The sequence below is a fragment of the Euleptes europaea genome, chromosome 6 (genome assembly GCF_029931775.1).
Source record: "Euleptes europaea isolate rEulEur1 chromosome 6, rEulEur1.hap1, whole genome shotgun sequence".
Classification (NCBI taxonomy): domain Eukaryota; kingdom Metazoa; phylum Chordata; class Lepidosauria; order Squamata; family Sphaerodactylidae; genus Euleptes; species Euleptes europaea.
In genome coordinates this window covers 17660344-17679228 of record NC_079317.1, presented here as the reverse complement: position 1 = coordinate 17679228, position 18885 = coordinate 17660344, and the positions used below count along the sequence as shown (strand labels likewise).

The window sequence follows — 18885 nt, the reverse complement described above, 5'->3', positions numbered from 1 at the left end:
GGAGTAGCTGCCACCAGCCCTTTCAAAAGATTGAGCTCCAGGGGGAAGATAAGGGCAATCCTCTCCCAACTCACTCCAAAATTGAGTGCAATGCTTACCCTGCAAGGTAGAGGGCTGCCAGGGAAAGATTACACTCCCAAAATGTCTTAGATTTTTGGTAGGTGGTTTTTACACTCACACAAAGGCACTTAGAATTTAGGCTTGGAATCCCAAAATCACAGACACAAGCCATTTAAAGGTTAACAAATTATTTATAAGATTCAAGCTGGTTTACAGGAAAGAAAAAGTCATGAAGTGTTAAGCAAGAAAATAATAAACTATTTAGCATAGCTAGCTAATACATTCAAAAGCCTTTTTGGTTCAAAAGGATTGGCAAAGGTTTCTTGCATCAGGTTTATAGTTACCAATTTCCAAAGATGCTTCCAGCATTCAAAAGGTTGTCCAAAAGGTTTCTCCAAGCAGGTCAAGTTGACCAGAGTTTCCCCGTAGGGCCAAAATCAAATGGGTTGTGATGCAGCCAGCACAGCCTTCCTGCTGTACACCCCAAAGCATGCATAGTTTGCTCAGGACTGGTCTGTCCTTATATACGTTTTCTCAAAAAGATGAGCTCATAGAAGCCAATTGAGAAAACAAAAGCAATTAGCTGTTAATTAATCGCTTGGTCAGAAATGCTGACTCACTAAGAGGTGTTTTCAGGTGAGGAAGCCTGCAGAACTACCTGCACCTGGACATTGTCATGATGGCTGACCGATTGGTTACTATGGCAATGCATGGCCTTGCATTCCAGAAAGGGGAGAGGTTAACTAGCACCAGCTGGGGCTTACCTTTCTCCCTCCACAAAAGCAGTTTTCAAAAGGAAACTTATTTTGCTGGTCTAAAATCCCAATAACACAAAATTCATAGGCCTCCCAGGCCTGAACCAAAAAATCATGCAATCCAAGAAATTGAGAGACCTCAACTTCTTGACACCTGCTTACTGGTACTAACGATATACATATACAACAGATATACCCTCCCCACCCCCTACACAAGAAGAAGTATCTACTTGTAACCTCCTTAAATACTCTTTGTTTTAAAAGTCATCTGTCTTTAGCTGTAGTTTTAAAACTCGTGAGGTTCTTTGATTCTTCAGTGGCTCTGTGACTACAGACAGTTCAGTAGTGTCTTCTTGGCAAAATCATAGTAACAGGAAATTCTCATCTCATCCCAGCAGGGTCATATATCTTTACATCCTGGGTTGGATCCAGCCAGAATGTTAATTCAATCTCAACCAATTCCCCTCCCTACTACAGCCCCTACTCCACATGGATTTTGGCATGCAGGTCCCATGAGTCTCAGCACAGTCTTTTTTAGTGGTCAAAGAGGACTTCCCTGTTCACCCGTAGAAAAGCTAGCTGAATCTAGTCCCCTATGTAGTTCATGTTCATTCATAACTAGGTCATCTTTGCCTCTAAAAACTGAAGAGCCAGCAATTGCACAAGGAACTAACCAATTTGCATCATGCCTGTGTATGCAATAGGACAGCCAGCCGGTGTCAAGCAACCTTGATTCTGGAAACACCCAGGCTGTTTAAGTAGGCACCGTCTGTGCTCGCATACACCCAGGGTTTGGAAACCCCAATTTGGTTCAGCTAGCCTACTGCGCAGAGAAACCGAACCCATCCTACACAGAAGCACAAACCTGTAGTTCGAATCAAGTCCTGGCATAGCTTATTTAATATCCACAGGGTCTCTTTTTCTCAGAAGTAAGCCAGATGTGACAGCTGCAGACCTGAATGTCAGAACTCAGTTACTGCCAATTTCCTATGAAGCAAGAGGTTTTTTTTTTAAGCTTTGCAGGAAGGAGCAGAAGAGAAGCTGATGTGGCAATGAATCAGGAAGACTAAAGTTCAGCTCTTGCCTGAACTTGCTGAGTGCCCTTAGGAAAACCTACCTTACAAGATTGTTACAAGGCCTTGGCAGGATTGCCAACCTCCAGGTACTAGCTGGAGATTTCCTGCTATTACAACTGATCTCCAGCCGATAGAGATCAGTTCACCTGGAGAAAATGGCTGCTTTAGTAATTGGATTCTATGGCGTTGAAGTCCCTCCCTAAACCCCGCCCTCCTCAGGCTCCGTCCCAAAAACCTCCTGGCGAAGAGGGACTTTATTAATAAAGTTACATAAATATGGCATCCAGGGGATCTAGGGTTGCCAGCTCCGTATTGGAAAGTACCTTGAGATTTTGGGGGTGAAGCCTGAGGGCGGTGTTTGGGGAGGGGAGGGACTTCAATGTAGGGTTGCCAGGTCCCCCCTGGCCACCAGTGGGGGATGGGGGTAGGGTTGCCAGATGCAGGCTGGGAAACTCCTGGAGATATAGGGATGGAGCCTGGAGGCAAGACAGGGACCTCAGCGGGTTATAATGCCATAGGGGCCACCCTAGAAAGCATCCATTTTCTCCAGGGGAACTGATCTCTGTATTCTGGAGATCAGCTGTAATTCCGGGGGATCCCCACGTCCCACCTAGAGGCTAGAATCCCTAGGAGGGACCTCAGTGGGGAACAATGCCATAGAGGCCACCCTCCAAAGCATCCACTTTCTCCAGGGAAACTGATCTCTATAGTCTGGAGATGAGCTGTAGTTCCAGGGGATCCCCAGTCCCTCCTGGAGGCGAGCATCCCTACTTCAGTGGCCTATAATGCCACTGAATCTACCTTCCAAAGCATCCATTGGGGAGGGGCTGTTGGGGAGGGGCTGTGGCTCGGTGGTAGAGCATCTGCTTGGCATGCAGACGGTCCCAGGTTCAATCCCCAGCATCTCTAGTTAAAGGGACTAGGCAAGTAGGTGATGTGAAAGACCTCTGCCCGAGACCCTGGAGAGTCGCTGCCAGTCGGAGTAGACAATACTGACTTTGATGGACCCAAGGGCCTGATTCAGTAGGAGGCAGCTTCATGGGTTCATGTGTTCCAGGTGAACTGATCTCTGTCGCCTGGAGATCAGTTATAACAGTGGGAGATCTCCAGCCACCACCTGGAGGTTGGCAATCCAAAGGGGAGCACCAATAAAAGGATTCAGGGCTTCTGTGCAGCTCATCTCCAACATGGGCCTCATCCTTCCTTGCCCTGCTCTGTACCACACAGACTTCATTAGAATGCCGCTCAAGCTCACGTTGTAGAGCTGGACTGGAAGCAGTGCCCCCGCTGGGAGAAATCCTGAGCGTAATCAGCAACCCCTTGTTCTGAAGTCAAAAGACTCCTTTCCCGGCCCCCTTCTTTGGCACAGAGGCTTTAGAAACAGTTGCCCAGATACCAACGAAATCGTATTAGTTTCCACACAAAGGGTAGGAGGAAAAAGTCTAAGTTCAGCTTTAGACCTCTTTGGAGCACGATCTCCTATAACCGAGAGATCAGCTCTGCAGGCGTTGCTTGAGTTGGAATTCCAATATTTTTTAACTTCCAGGGACCCAAAGGGTAGGGTTGCCAGGTCCCTCTTTGCCACCAGCGGGAGGTTTTTGGGGTGGAGCCTGAGGAGGGCGGGTTTGGGGAGGGGAGGGACTTCAATGCCATTGAGTCCAATAGCCAAAGCTGCCATTTTCTCCAGGTGAACAGATCTCTATTGGCTGGAGATCAGTTGTAATAGCAGGAGATCTCCAGCTAGTACCTGAAAGTTGGCAACCCTACCAAGGGTAGGGTTTTGCTTCTTTCTGCTGTCAAATGACAGGAAGGCTCGGTGTGAGTGTGGTCTGGAGAGGAATGCTGATATTACAAGGAATCGGTAGCGTTGTCAAGATCCCCGGGCTCCAAACAAAACATTGCTCTGCTACTCAGTGGTGCCTCAGATCACCAACATGTGTTTGGCTCTGGTTGCTACATAGCACCATGCCCTGATCACCCCCCCCCCCCAGCTTGGTGTTGAAACTGACTTGTCTTCACGTTTTGTACTAGAGCAAATAAACAGGCCTGTGGTTGGCACAGTGCAAAAGGCCAGCAGGACCACACCTGATTCAGTGATTCTAGCTGGGGTTGAATTAGGGTGGGCAGCTTCCTGCTGGGGCCTGGAGATCTCCTGGAATTCCAAATGATCCCTAGTGTGCAGAGACCAGTTCCCCTGGAGAAAAAGGTTGCTTCAAAGGATGGACTCTATGGCAGGGGTGTCAAACCAGTTTGTTACAAGGGCCAGATATAATATAAATGTCACTTGGTCAGGCCAGGCCTATTACAACTGATCTCCAGCCGATAGTGATCAGATCACCTGGAGGAAATGGCCGCTTTGGCAATTGGACTCTATGGCACTGAAGTCCTTCCCCACCCCAAACCCCACCCTCCTCAGGCTCTGCCCCAAAAACCTCCCACTGGTGGCGAAGAGGGACCTGGCAACCCTAGAGCCAGGTGAGAAGAAAAGCCTACCTAACAGGGCTGTTGTGAGGATAAAACAGAGGAAGGAACAACCATGCATGCTGGCCTGAGATCCAGCCTAGTTGTTTTCAAGGTTCTTGTGTTGAAAGCCAGTGTGGTGGGGTAGTTAGAGTTTCAAATCCACGGTCTGCCATGGAAGCTCACTGGGTGACTTTTGGGCCAGGCACACACTCTCAGCCTAACCTAACTCATGGTGTTGTGAGGATAAAAGGAAGGAGAATGAAGTAAGCCACTGTGTCCACATTGAGGAGAAAGGTGGCATATGAGTGAAATAAGCAAATAAATACAGAATGGAGTAGGATTGTCCAGTACTAATCCTTCATTGGTTATAAATCTAAGCCTCTAGCGACCGGGGCAGGGTCTTCTTCATGGTGGCACCTTTGGAATTCCCTGTCCACTGCTTCTGCCAAGCTTCAGGGGCCAGGTGAAAGCATTATTACTTCCCCAGCTGTTTTGTTTCTACCTTTTGTCCTTCCCCCTATTGCTACTATCGTTTCCTTTCTGTGATTGGTGATGCTGTTTATATTCATTACCGTTTTAACACAAAACTGGTTCCACGGCTGCTCTTAACTAGCTTTAACTTTCTACTCTGGCTTCATTGTTTATACTGATTTATGTATGAGACATTCCCGTTTGCGAGCTGCTGCCAACCTGCCACTATTTTAAACCAACCCGTCCATCCTTGTACTGAATTTGTATTCTGGATTGTTTTTAACGGTTCAGCTCCAATTAGGACTCATAAAAGGCTTTCAAGGGATTGTTTGGGTTCTGCTTTAAACTAAGAAGAAATCTGAACCGGGGGACCTCCTTCCGCCTTTGCACAATTATGGCTCAAATTGATATTCCTTGCAGCTTCAAACAGCATTTTAATCGATAGTGTGAGAAACAGCCTTTCAACCACTGTCTCCGGGATTGTTTGTTTTTCTATGTAAAGTATTTTCAGTAACCTCAGCCTGACATAGCTGTGCTCCCTTCTCTTTTGGGAAGCATTAATATCCCTGTACTATTTTCCATGCCCTGACCTGGGTGGCCCAGGCTAACCTGATCTCGTCAGATGTTGCAAGCTAAGCAGGGTCAGCCCTGGTTAGTATTTGGATGGGAGACCACCAAGGAATACCAGGGTTGCTGTGCAGAGGAAGGCACTGGCAAACCACCTCTGTTAGTCTCTTGCCATGAAAACCCCAAAAAGGGGTCGCCATAAGTCGGCTGTGACTTGAAGGCACTTTACACACACACATTTTCCATGTTCATGTGTTCTATCCACCAGTTGCGAGGATCAAACAGATAAAGGATCTTGTCTTCTTCTTTTGCTTGTAGAAGCTTTTGCAGAATCATCTGATGGGCCAAATTGGGGGACAGGGCACAAAAGGATGCTAGGATGTATGACCTTTGGTCTGATCCAGCAAAGCTCTTTCCCCATGCTTATATAAAATGCACAAACTTTTTGCTGGATTTTTCTGAGCCATTTTAAATTCATGTTTAAGAGCAGCTTTCTTTCCCGTTTAAAACTGAGTTTCTTACGTAAAAACTTGGTTTAAAAACATGCCTGGTTGCTAAGAAAATACCTGCTTCCAGTGTCTCAAGACGGGCTTTGGTTTAGGAGCACTAATAAGCAAAAAATCTACATGAGAGCTCTGGCTGAGAATGATTTTCTGCAGTGTTTTGTGTTTTCCCTCATCTGCTGTCAACCCTGTAAATCTGCCTCTAGAGTGAAAAGGGCTTTTTATTCTCTTTAGGTTTCTGGTGTTTGTAAGGATGGCGACTGATCCATCATTATCTGACATTTACTTGTACATATCAGTTTTTCACACTTGGGTTCATTGTGGGAACTGGGACAGGGGCAGGCATTTGCAAATTGCTTTGGTCCCCTTGTAGAACTGCTCTTAACCGCAGTTTGAAATACAGAAGGCAGCAGGTGATAAATGTTCAGCACCGTACTGTGAAAATATTCACCTGCCAGCTTATGCACAGCAAGCTGATGTTGGAGGCATTGGAGCACACCTCCGCACGCAGTCAGCTCAGGAATGGGCTGTTTGTGTCTAGTCAGGCAAAAAAGACCGAAACCCCTGAAGGATTATGCCCTTAATACCAAGTCTATATTCAAGCTAATGGATAAGAATGGAGTGGTCAACCGTATCAAAGGGCACTGAGCGGTCCAACAGTATATCAACAGGGAAGATTGTCCCATCGAACTTTAAACAAAGATTGTCCACCAGTACAACTTAAAGCAATCTCAGTTCCAAACCCAGGCCTGAAACTGGATTGACATGGGTCAAGGGCAAATGTGCCATTAAAGGGATAGTATATATTTTTTCTCCAGGGAGCTGGCCACCTTAATTCCATCCCAGACCAACTTTCTGTGCCTTCAGTATTTGTATTACACATAATTTTGATAAGTGTAGCTTATTTTGGGCAGGTTGCATAACAGTGAGAAGAGCAACTGCAGAAATTCTAAGTGGCTCCATCCTGCGTGAACTCAGGACAGTCAATAGAAAGAAAACCCGGTATTGAGCTCCTTCTGTGGCTCTTCAGCTGTTTGGAGACTTGGGATGTAAATATACAACGGGAGTAAAGGAGTTCTGCATAACTTGGGACTAGGGCTGCCAATTACCTGGAGGAAAAATCTCCTGTCCTTTTTGGAGAGAGTGGACAGGGAGACATTTTTCTCCCTCTCCCATAATACTAGGACATGGGGTCATCTGCTAAAGCTGGAGGGTGAGAGATTCAAAACAGATAAAAGGAAGTATTTTTTCACACAATGCATAGTTAAATTGTGGAACTCCCTGCCCCAGGATGTGGTGATGGCTGCCAGCTTGGAGGGCTTAAAGAGGGGAGTGGACATATTCATGGAGGAGAGGGGTATTCATGGCTGTTAGTTTGAATGGATACTAGTCATGCTGCATACCTATTCTCTCTAGTATCAGAGGAGCATGCCTATTATTTTGGGTGTGGTGGAACATAGGCAGGATGGTGCTGCTGCACTCGTCTTGTTAGTGGCTTCCTAGAGGCACCTGGTTGGCCAGTGTGTGAACAGACTGCTGGACTTGATGGGCCTTGGTCTGATCCAGCAGGGCCTTTCTTATGTTCTTATGTTTTAACAGAGGCTTCAGGGGATGTTATTTACCAGGTGATGCTATTTACCTCCATGAAAAGCTTGAGCTGCCCATTTCCACCCAGTAAGCATGCTGTGGGCAACCCTGCATGTGACCTACCAAGCCAAGTGCAGTTTTCCAGCTGTATATTTTTTGGCCATGTCAGGTGTATGATAGACCACTTCTTTTTTATAATCCCTGCCAGGAAGGCAGGGGAAAACACACACAGAGAGAGCTTTTCTAAACCCTCAGTCTTGCAATTATCTTCCTTACATAATGAAATGGAGGACTAAGAATAACTAACAATAAATAAACATTTGTATACCCCATTTCCTGTGTTCAAAGTGCCGGTCTCATTTTCCTGTGTCCCAAGGGCAGACCGAGCAAATGGCTTAGAAAATGTTTCTTAACGCTATTTTGGTTTATGCTCATATCTGGCTTCTTAAGTTTTATGTCTCGATTTGAACTGGATCAGGTTTTGCCCCACAGAATTAGCGGAGCTTAAAGCACTCAGAAGGAACTATTCTTCCTCATGATAAAAATGGCTCCCCACCCCCGGGGCTCATGAAAGCAGCCAAACGCAGGCCGCCCAGGGACAAGGCATAGCATGCTATATGCCTGGGGCAGAAAAAATAGGACCTTGGTTCATTTCAAGGGGGGGACACACACACCCAAAATGGCCTAAGATGAACTGAGTATGCTCTAAGAGGCGCTGGATAGTGAGAGCAGGTGGGTCAGTTAATGTGAGGGGAGAGTGGGAAGGGGAACTTGGCTTGGTCAAGCCCTTTAAGCATATAGAAGCTTGGAAATCTGGATGTGCACAGAGAACATCCAAAGCATTCTTGTAGTTCTTCAGCTTGTCCCATCCTATTTCAAGCTAGTAGGTTAGCCTGTTAGCCATTCTTTGAGACACCGCTGCTCGAGAGGCTAACTGTTAGGCTGCGGCCAGCCCATGAGACCCATGCAACAATAGCACTCCACTGAGGCGGCCTCTTTCCATTTCTTTCTAGCCGGCTGATGCTATAGGAAATCACCATAAAGTTGACATCAGTTGTTTCCATGCATTTAGTCTGGAAAGGACACCATGGACAAAATCAAGCGGGCACAGAGGAGAGGGACGAGGATGATCAGGGGCCTGGAGACCAAGGTATGAGGAAAGGCTGGGGGAGTTGGGAATGTTTAGTCTGGAGAAGAGGAGGTTGGGGGGGGGACATGATTGCTCACTTTAAGTATTTGGAATGCTGTTCCTATTGGCAGCAGAGGATAGGACTCGCAATAATGGGTTTAAATTGCCAGAGGAAAGGTACCAGCTGGATATTAGGAAAAAATGTTTACAGTAAGGGTTGTTCAACAGTGGAATCAGCTACCTAGGGAGGTGGTCTCCCCCTCACCTGCAGTCTTTTAAGCAGAGGCTGGACAAACACTTATCAGGGTTGCTCTAGGTTGGACTAGAGGGCCTGTATGGCCCCTTCCAACTGTATGATTCATTTACTCAGTTTCTACAATTAAAATCCTAACAAACATAATTGCCTGTCCATTACATTCCTCTGTTTTCCTTGTCATTTCCCCATATTTTCCAGACCTGATTTGTGGCTATTTTGTTTCTACTTAAAAAGACAATCGTAGCACTGGCCTGTTTTGTATGGTATGGACCAGCTAAGAGCTATTTAGGCTTCCCAGCACTACTGTCCCATTAATTTTCATGCAACGTAAGAGAAAGGAACTATCTAAAAAGCCAAGAAGCAAAAGCCTCCTTAGAAGGAGGGGTCAGGTAGAAAATCAAACAGCAGGGACAAGCAGAGATCTTAGCTGAACGGGACTTAGGTATGAGTAAACCTATAGCAGGACTCTGCCCATGGGGACAAGTAGAGGCAGATTTTTAGGGGGCATATTGCACTGTATTAAATGTTGCATAGAATCATAGCTTCAATTTCACTTCCAGATGATTACAGAAAAGGTAAGCTTCAGCAGTACCAATAGGTTCTTCTGTTAAAGCAACCCAGTTTTTGAAGAGATTGACTTTTCTATTTAAAACACCTGGAAATAGCCCTTTAAGTGCAACAGGATCAGAACTGGATAAAGGCATGTTGAGGCCTTATGCTATGCCAAGTTTAAAAGGCCCCACAGCATTACCTGCCCCTCCCAAAGTGGACTATTCCAACTATTCTAACACTGAAATATAGTAATTAAAAATATTTAGAGGCCCCTCGTTATAGCTTACTTATACCTTACTTCGTTTGTGCGTAAATCCTACTCTGAAAAGAATGAAGTGCAGCTAATAATAATAATAATTGTATGCCATCAAGTGGCAACCAACTCACGGCAACCCCAGAACCATGGGGTTTTCAAGAGATGATCAGAGGTGGTTTACCATTGCCTTCCTCTGCACAGCAACTCATCTTCCTTGGTGGTCTCCCATCCAAGTCCTAAGCATGGCCAACACTGCTTAGCTTCCAAGCTCTGAGGCAGGGTTGCCAACCTCCAGGTGGCGAATGGAGATCTCCCGCTATTACAACTGATCTTCAGGCGAGAGAGATCAGTTCCCCTGGAGAAAATGGCCGCTTTGGCAATTGGACTCAATGGCATTGAAGTCCCTCCCCTCCCCAAACCTCGCCCTCATCAGGCTCCACCCCCCAAATCTCCAGGTATTTCCCTACATGGAGCTGGCAGCCCTACTCTGACATGATCCCGTTAGTCAGGTTTATTAAGGCTGCCGAGGCATAGTTAGGAGAACCTTTATCCTGGTTACTTTGTATTTCTGGTTATGTTATGCTTCATCTGTTTTTTAAAGCCCAAAGGAAGCTGTTAAGATATGAATGCCACAGAACACAACTCCCCACCTCCTCAACATGCAGAGTTGGTATTCCTCTCCGCCTCCATAACACTGGGGGTTACCACACTCAGCCTTTTAGCGCATTTTTTAAAGTTGGAAAACATTATACAATAAATCATTTCTCATGATTCCCTACCGCACTCTTCTCCTCCAGCACGGTATTCATGGACATCACTAAAACGGAGAATACCTATACATTGCTTTTAAAGGGTTTTTGGATGTGACGGCTAATAAATGGTTGGAAAATGTCTTCACAGCTAAAGGGGCCAAACACAGTGCGAACAGCATTACTAACAATGAAACACAAGGCTGGAGACTTTTTTTTATATCTATATATAAAAAGGTTCTAATTAAAACAAGTGCCTTCCCCCCTCTCCCACACAGTTTTTACATTAAAATTCTCCACACAACAGGCCAAAGCCCCTGTTTTCATCACACAAGCAGGAACTGCAAGGGGATAGGGAGAGGGGGGCTCCGAAGGTCTTTTAACTTTTCAGTTTCAAGTCCAAAGGCTTCAGAAAGTGAGGTAAAGGCAAGGCATCCAGAGCCTCTGGGAACTGGCCCGGAGCGATGGTCCCAATTAAGACTTGCATGGATTTGACAAAGAGAGAAGAAGGGGTGAGGCCAACCAGCCACTGGAACCTGTTCTTGCCCAAAAGGTCCTGCCACTGCTGTTGGTTGTCCAGCAGCTGCTGCTTCATTGAGAAACGGAAGCCCTGAGGAGCAAAGAGGAAGAGGGAGTCGAGGAGGAGGACCTTGGCGCGCAGATTTGCGGCGGGGCTCTCCCAGATTTGCTGCAAGAGGAGGTCCAAGGGCGTGTGGCCGGCGCAGTCGGTCAGGCAAGGGGAGGCCCCGTGGCCGAGCAACAGAAGCAGGCATTCGGGCCTGGCCAGTTCGCCGGCCACGTGAAGGGCCGTTTTGCCACCTTCCACTCGACTGCACCCTCTGCGGTCCAAATAGCCGGCCCGGTCGCCGGCCGGGAAGTCTCTGATGGCCTTGAGGATCTCTAGGAGGATGTGGACGCGGTTGTAGCGGACGGCCATGGCCAGGTGGGGCGCGGAGGAATGGCAGCAGCTGAAGTGGAGGCTGGGTATGGCCAGGGCGCTCTTGGGAAACTTACGGAGGAGATGTTGGGCATAAGGCTGGTGGTCGTGCACCAGGGCGTAGAGGAGGGCCTCGGAGGGAGAGTAGGAGCTGACCTTGCCGCCCTCTTGCCAGTGGAAGGCCTCCATGAGCCTCATGTCCTCCAAGAGCCACACCGGCAGCTGGTCCCTCACAGCTTGGTAAAAGGCAAAGGAGGACTTCTTGCATTGCTTCTGGGAGGCGGAGTCATGGCCGCGGTAGCTGTTCAGCCATTTGACGTTCCAGGGCATCGCTGAGGCTGGACTTCAAGGGGGACTGCTTCCTCCTGGGCTGGGAAAGTCCTTCTTCATGGAGACCTGCGGACTACGAGACTGCTTTAAAAGACAAGCACAAACAAAACACGCAGATTAATGGACGGTCCTGTAGCAAAGTCCTGACTGAGTAGCTTAGCCCATAATGCAGCTTTTGTTTAAGATCCTACACCTTTCCCCCTCACCCCATAAAGCACCATCTGTCTTCATAAACAAACACTTCATGAGACAAATGCACACAAATCACCAGTTGCACAATCCACAGAAGTTAGTCGCCTCTAGGGGGAGCAGACTAAATTTGCCATTGCCTGATCAGAAGTATGAATTTGCCTAGCACGTAATGCTTGCATAGATTTACAAGACAAGAAGAAGAGTTGGTTTTTATAGCCTGCTTTTCTCTACCGAAAGGAGTCTCAAAGCGGCTTACATTCACAGGCACCTTGTGAAGTAGGTGGGGCTGAGAGAGTTCTGAAAATTGTGGCTAGCCCAAGGTCACCCAGCAGGCTGCATGTGGAAGAGGGGGGAATTGAACCTGGTTTTCCGGATTAGAGTCCGCTGTAAATGTGGAGGAACAGGGAATCAAGCCTGGTTCCAGATTAGAGTATTAACTACTACACCACGCTGGCTCTCAGTGACTAACAGCTACTCCTTAAGTTTCTGGTGGGTAGCCATGTTGGTCTGTAATAGAAGATCAAGATTAGAGTCCTGTAGCACTTAGTAGACCAACAAGATTTTCGGGGCATGAACTTTGGCTCTCAAATACTTATACCCTGGAAATCTTGTTTGTCTTTAAGGTGCTACAGGATTTGAATCTCACTCATCCTCTTCTTAAGAAATTATACATTGGTTAATATAAAATGAGATTCTGCACATGCTGTTAGTTTAGCTCTATTGTACATCTTGATGGACAGTACCGTCAAGCTGCAGCTGACCTATGGCGAGACAGAGGTGCTTCTGCATAGCAACCTCGGTGGTCTCCTGTCCAAGTACTAATCAGGGCTGACCCTGCTTAGCTTCCAAGATGCAATGAGATCAGGCTAGCCTGGGCCATCCAGGTCAGGGCATTGTGCATCTTAAGGGGAATAAATTAAGAGGTGAAGCAGAGCTGTGCAAATGTCACCCCCAAAATGAGTTTTTAAGGGTCTTTGGAACTGTAGGCAAGATCAAGGAAGCTGTGGAACCTCAGGAAAGAAAAGGATCTGTGCAGTCCCTGAGCTTATCTGACAAAGCTCTGGGAATCTTGTCAACCCAACATCTTATGCAAAAGCTTGCTATACATTCTCTATTAATTACATTCCTACCCTGCTCATTAGTGGCTGTTATCGCACTAGGTATTCCCAGCGATATATTAAGAGTTTGGAAATGTTATAAAAAACATCGCTTTAAAAGGGTTTTTGGATGCCACAGCTAAAAAATGGTTGGAAGACGTCTTCACAGCTAAAGGGGCCAAACAAAGTGCGAACAGTATTTTTTATAACAGTTTCAAACTTAATACATCGCTGGGAATACCTAGTGCGGTAACAGCCTGAGTTTAAGGTGAGCAAAAGAAAAACCGCTCCCCAAAAACCTCAATGTGACCTGCATTTACATAACAGCAGAGAGGAGTTAAATGCCCCTTCCCAAGGCTGCTGCTGGAAGAAAAATTCAAAGACAATGCTTGCCATACAGTAAAAACTGGGGAATCTCCTGCACTGTGTGTTTTACTTGTACATCATGACTAACAAAAGTCCCCAGTGGTTTTAATGAGACATCCTCAACAGTTAACTTTCCCCCCCGCAGTATCCCAGATTTTATGTTCATCAAGTAACTTTTTCTGCAGTGCAGATACAACATTCCCCAAAGAACTGTCCATATAATGTGAAGAGGAAAAAGGGGTCACTTATCTTCACAAGCAATTGTCTGCCAAAGCTGTAAGATGTCTATTTTTTAGAAGGTCTCCTGAATGCAAACCCCTTCAGTCCACTGAGTCATTCTCACTCTCCCATGCAAACAACCATGCGTGGCAGCCTCTTCCTCTCTACCAATTCCTCAACGTTCCACAGAAGAAGAGGAAGAGTTGGTTTTTGTACCCCGATTCTCTACCTTTAAGGATTCTCTAACCGCTCTTCCCTTCCTCTCCCCACAACAGACACCTTGTGAGGTAGGTGGGGCTGAGAGGGTTCTGAGAGAACTGTGACTAATCCAAGGTTATCCAGCAGACTTCAGGTGGAGTGGGGAAACCAACCCTGTTCACCAGATTAGAGTCTGCCGCTCATGTGGAGGAGTGGGGAACCAAACCCAGTTCTCCAGATTAGAGTCCACCGCTCTTAACCACTACACCATGGGAATCTTTAAGCCAGCTCCGTCTCCCAAAGTAGTTTACTGTTATCTCATTCTCCCCATGCTTCCTGAGTCAGACTCTCAGTTTATCAACATCAGTATTGTCTACTCAGACTGGCAGCTGCTCTCCAAGGTCTCAGGCAGAGTCTTTGCCATCACCTACTACCTGGTCCTTTTAAACTGGAGATGCCGAGGATTGAACCTGGGACCTTCTGCATGCCTAGCTGATGCTCTGCCACTGAGCCTCAACACCTTACTTATTTATCAATTACATTTGAATCCCACTCTAAGGAACTTCAGGTGGTGTGCATGGTTTCCCCCTTCTCCATTTTGCCCTTACAACCACCCAGTGTGGTAGGTTAGCCTGAGAAAAAGCAACTGGCCCAGGGTCACTCAGTACACGTTATGTCTGAGTGGAGATTTGAACCTGTGACTCCTGGATACTAGTCCAACAGCCTACCTACCATGCTATGCTAGAATTCAGGACACTACACCAATCAGGCAGGCAGGAACATCTTCCCTTCAGCAGTAGAAGAAAAAGGTTGGTTTTTATATGACGACTTTCTCTACCACTTAAGGGAGAATCATACTGGCTTAGAATCACCTTCCCTTCCCCACAACAGACATCCTGTGAGGTGGGTGGGGCTGAGAGAGCTGTGACTAGCCCAAGGTCACCCAGCTGGCCTTATGTGTAGGAGTGGGGAAACCAACCCAGTTCACCAGATTAGTGTCTGCCGTTCATGTGGAGGAGTGGGGGAATCAAACCCGGTTCTCCAGATTAGAGTCCACCGCTCCAAACTACCGCTCTTAACCACTACACCACGCTGGCTCTCCTACATGATGCTGCCTCCCCAAAATTATTATCTAGACCCCCCAGTCCATATTTTTCTGTTTCGTTCTTCATTTGTATCTCTAAAATCCTGCTTTGCAGTCCATGCTAGCAATTCACCTTTCTTTCCTATATATATCACTCAAAAAGAGGGATGAGGAGCTTGATCGACTGACCAGCTCAAATCCAGCCCTCTTCCATCCCCTCCCCCAGGCAGGTGAAGTTAAAAAACTTCACTGTCTAGTGTTTACCAGACACGTGGAATCATAGAATCATAGAGTTGGAAGGGACCACCAGGGTCATCTAGCCCAACCCCCTGCCCTATGCAGGAAATTCACAACTATCTCCCCCTCCCTCACCCCCAGTGACTCCTACTCCATGCCCAGAAGATGGCCAAGGTGCCCTCCCTCTCATGATCTGCCTAAGGTCATAGAAACAGCATTGCTGACAGATGGCCGTCTAGCCTCTGCTTAAAAACCTCCAGGGAAGGAGAGCTTACCACCTCCCGAGGAAGCCTGTTCCACTGAGGAACCGCTCTAGCTGTTAGAAAATTCTTCCTAATGTCTAGACGGAAACTCTTTTGATTTAATTTCACCTGTGGTCCGACCTTCTGAGTCAGCAGAAAACAACTGTGGCCTTTGTGCGGTGAGGCCACTGCCCTTCAGGACTCCTTGGATGCGATAAGGGACGAAGGTATTTTAGAAATGCTGCATGGAATGTCTTTTGCTTTTTATGAGGAGCTCCGTCAACGTCACCTTAACCACAAGTCTCCCCTATGAGAGGAATGCTCCGAGGGGTTCTCCGCTCCCCTGCGCTGAACACAACAGAAGAGAAACTTGTCACCAACTTATATGTGTGGGGGAAGGGGGGGAATAAGACACCTTTCTCCTTCCACCGGACCAGGCAAAGGAAGGTTAGGACATTCAGGCCTCCAGAGCAACAGATTAAACATTTAACAAGGTCATAAAAAGAGAGCTTTGCTAACAGCTAGCAGTCTCTAAGTGGGAGGAAAGTTTGCCCTTGGAGTAACAAACTATTGCTAGGGAAGTTATATCCTCCCTCCGGCACTGAATCCAAAATGGACATTTCTGTGCAGATTTTAACTCAGTTAAATCTATTTCCCTCTTCCAATATTCCCCCCCTCCCCCGCATAACCGCTTCCCTTTTTATTTCTACCTCACCTTTCAGCCTCCCAGGGGAGCTGACGGATCTGTCCCCGCAACTAATGAGACGCCACCATTGCTATTGACGGGTATTTTTTTAGAGAGAGCACTTCTCAGGAATCTCAAGGCACACCACGGTCCCTGCTGCCACCCTATACGCCCAAAATGACCAAACACTGCTATCTACTTCCTCTTCGTTTTGTCTTATGGGATAAAATATGAATTTCTCAGCTCGGGAAGGCATGCTGTGAAAGCATTTTCACACACACACTGAAACAAGCTAGCTGCTTGTACCTGTTCGCTTGGAGGTGAAGGCTTCTGAAGTCTTGCCCTACTGAGTCAGTTCGCACCTATATGCACGTGGAGCTGCCTTCTACCCAGACAGACTCTTGGTCCGTCAAAGCCAGTGCTTTTTATTCAGATTGGTGGCAGCAGCTCTCCAGGGTCTCAGGCTGAAGAATAGTAACTGATTTTTATATGCCGACTTTCTCTACCCCTTAAGGAAGAATCAAACTGGCTTAACAATCACCTTACCTTCCCCTCCCCGCAACAGACACCCTGTGAGGTAGGTGGGGCTCAGAGAGTGTGACTAGCCCACCGTCATCCAGCTGGCTTCGTGTGGAGGAGTAAGGAATCAAACCCGGTTCTCCAGATCAGAGTCCACCATTCCAAACCACCACTCTTAACCACTACACCACAAGGTCTTTCCTATCATCTCCTACCTGACTCTTTTGACTGGACTTGCAGGGCATTGAGCCTGGGACCTTCTGCATATCAAGCAGAGGCTCTTCCACCAAGCCCCAGTTGACACAAAAGTTCAGATACTCAGCTTTGCTGGCTGGCTGGATCAGTGCAAAATGCAGCCAGTCTTCCCAGGATGGGACGGCTCATCCCACAAATCCCATTTTCCGCACCACTGCTCATAACCCCCTTCCGGTGGTGCAAAGAACATGATTCCAAATGTGGACTGGATATGCAGCAGTAATCCCAATATTGTTCAATTAATTGCAACTGGTTTTTCTAAAAACACTTTTTTTTTTTACAGGGGTCCCCCAGCCCGCAACCCACAGGGGCCCCATTCGGTGTCGTCACCTGACTTAAATGGATTTCGGCAGTTTGTAGGACATCAGATGAATACGTGACCTCCCAAACCTACCTGCGCTTCCCATCCCCCTCTTCTTTACAGGCCCCACACCTCCTCTCCCCCGAGCGCTCCAGCCACCCCCCTCTCCACGCTGGCCTGGGTGCCCGGCCCCAGCCTTTCCATCACACACCCCCTTGCCAAAGCCTCCGTTACCACCAGCAGTGCTTCAATGCCCTTGGAAAGCCTTCCCGATCCCAGTGGAAGGGACCCACCGCCCTGCCACGATTAGGAAAGAGCCAGGTTTCCGTGGGTGGGTGGGTGGGGAGGAGGCGATTCCAGGGGAGAGCCGAGCGGAAGGCTCCGATTTCACAGCCCTCGACTCTCCGTCGCTTCGCCTTGGGAACAAGCAGACCTTTTTTGTCCGGACTCTCCCTTCTTTTGATTCATTGATTAGTATTATTATTTGTAAAGGTGACGCGCCGAGCCTTCCGGGCGACCCCCTTCCCCTTCTCTTCCCGGATCTCCATCTTAGCCCTTCCCCAAACCCCCTCCCATCTCTCCTCCTCGTAGGCTGCCTCCCCGCCCGGCCGCCCGGGCTCGAACAGCCCCGATCCTGCCGGGCAGGGCGCTCGGATCGGGGCTCTTGAGGACCCGGCCTCGAGCGACTCACCTCCCCGCCGCCGGGACCGCAGCCTGGGACTCGGGCTCCTGGCCGCCGCCGGGGGGTTTTCCTCCGACGCGTGGGCTCGCCTCCTCGGGCAGGCTCCTCCCCGAGCCGGCTCCTCGTAGGCGGCTGTTTGCTGCAATGAATGGAAACAACGCCGCCTCTATTTGCTCCGCAGCCGCTCCGGAGCGGCTCCCTTGCGGACGCGCGGGGCTCCCCGCCGAGCGCAGCTGCAGCGGCGGGGCGAGGCGAGTCGAGCGCGCGCCGAGCGCGGGGGTCAGCGGCCAGAGCGCGGCTGGCGGGTCCGGCGCGCTTTATCCCGGCCAAGGTCGGCCAGGACCGGGGAACTGTCCAGCGGGCGGCGATTGGCGGCCGCCGGGGCTCCCCCCGCTCCTCATTGGCTGCGGGGAGAGGGAGGGGGCCCGGCCTGCCGCGATTGTCTGCGTCAGCGGGAGGCGAAGTTCCGAGAAAGTTGCCTGAGCGGCTTTTTTTGGGTGCAGCTGAGACTCCAAGGGGGAGGGGAGGGGAAGCCTGGAAAGGGAGCGCTGCCGGGTTTCGTTTCTCGGCCGGGGCGACCCCATTTCCTTCTCTTCCCCTCCCTCCTGGGCGAAAACGCACGGTCGCTTGAGCCTCCTTTCTTCCCTGTTCCAGCCAGGATTCAGCCAGGATCGAACGCGTTTGATCCTGGCTGAAACAGGGAAGAACGTTCGTGCGTTCGATCCTGGCTGAACGTTCTTCGAACGTTCTCGTGCGTTCGATCCTGGCTGAATCCTGGCTGAAACAGGGAAGAACGTTCGTGCGTTCGATCCTGGCTGAATCCTGGCTGAAACAGGGAAGAACGTTCTCGTGCGTTCGATCCTGGCTGAATCCTGGCTGAAACAGGGAAGAACGTTCGTGCGTTCGATCCTGGCTGAACGTTCTCGTGCGTTCGATCCTGGCTGAATCCTGGCTGGAACAGGGAAGAACGTTCGTGCGTTCGATCCTGGCTGAATCCTGGCTGGAACAGGGAAGAACGTTCGTGCGTTCGATCCTGGCTGAACGTTCTTCGAACGTTCTCGTGCGTTCGATCCTGGCTGAATCCTGTCTGAAACAGGGAAGAACGTTCGTGCGTTCG

At 48.5% G+C, this 18885-nt stretch overlaps 1 protein-coding gene across 1 annotated transcript; it reads right to left on the bottom strand.

Annotated features, from left to right (window-relative positions):
• Positions 1 to 10791: 10791 nt before the first annotated feature.
• On the bottom strand, positions 10792 to 11749 carry ANKRD9 (ankyrin repeat domain 9). The gene has a single exon (XM_056851532.1). The coding sequence runs from the start codon at positions 11689 to 11691 to the stop codon at positions 10804 to 10806; it is 888 nt and encodes a 295-aa protein (XP_056707510.1). The 5' UTR covers positions 11692 to 11749; the 3' UTR covers positions 10792 to 10803.
• Between the last annotated feature and the right edge of the window lie 7136 nt (positions 11750 to 18885).

Coding starts and splice junctions, on each gene's coding strand:
- ANKRD9 (XM_056851532.1), bottom strand. CDS start 11,691: ATGCCCTGGAACGTCAAATGGCTGAACAGCTACCGCGGCCATGACTCC.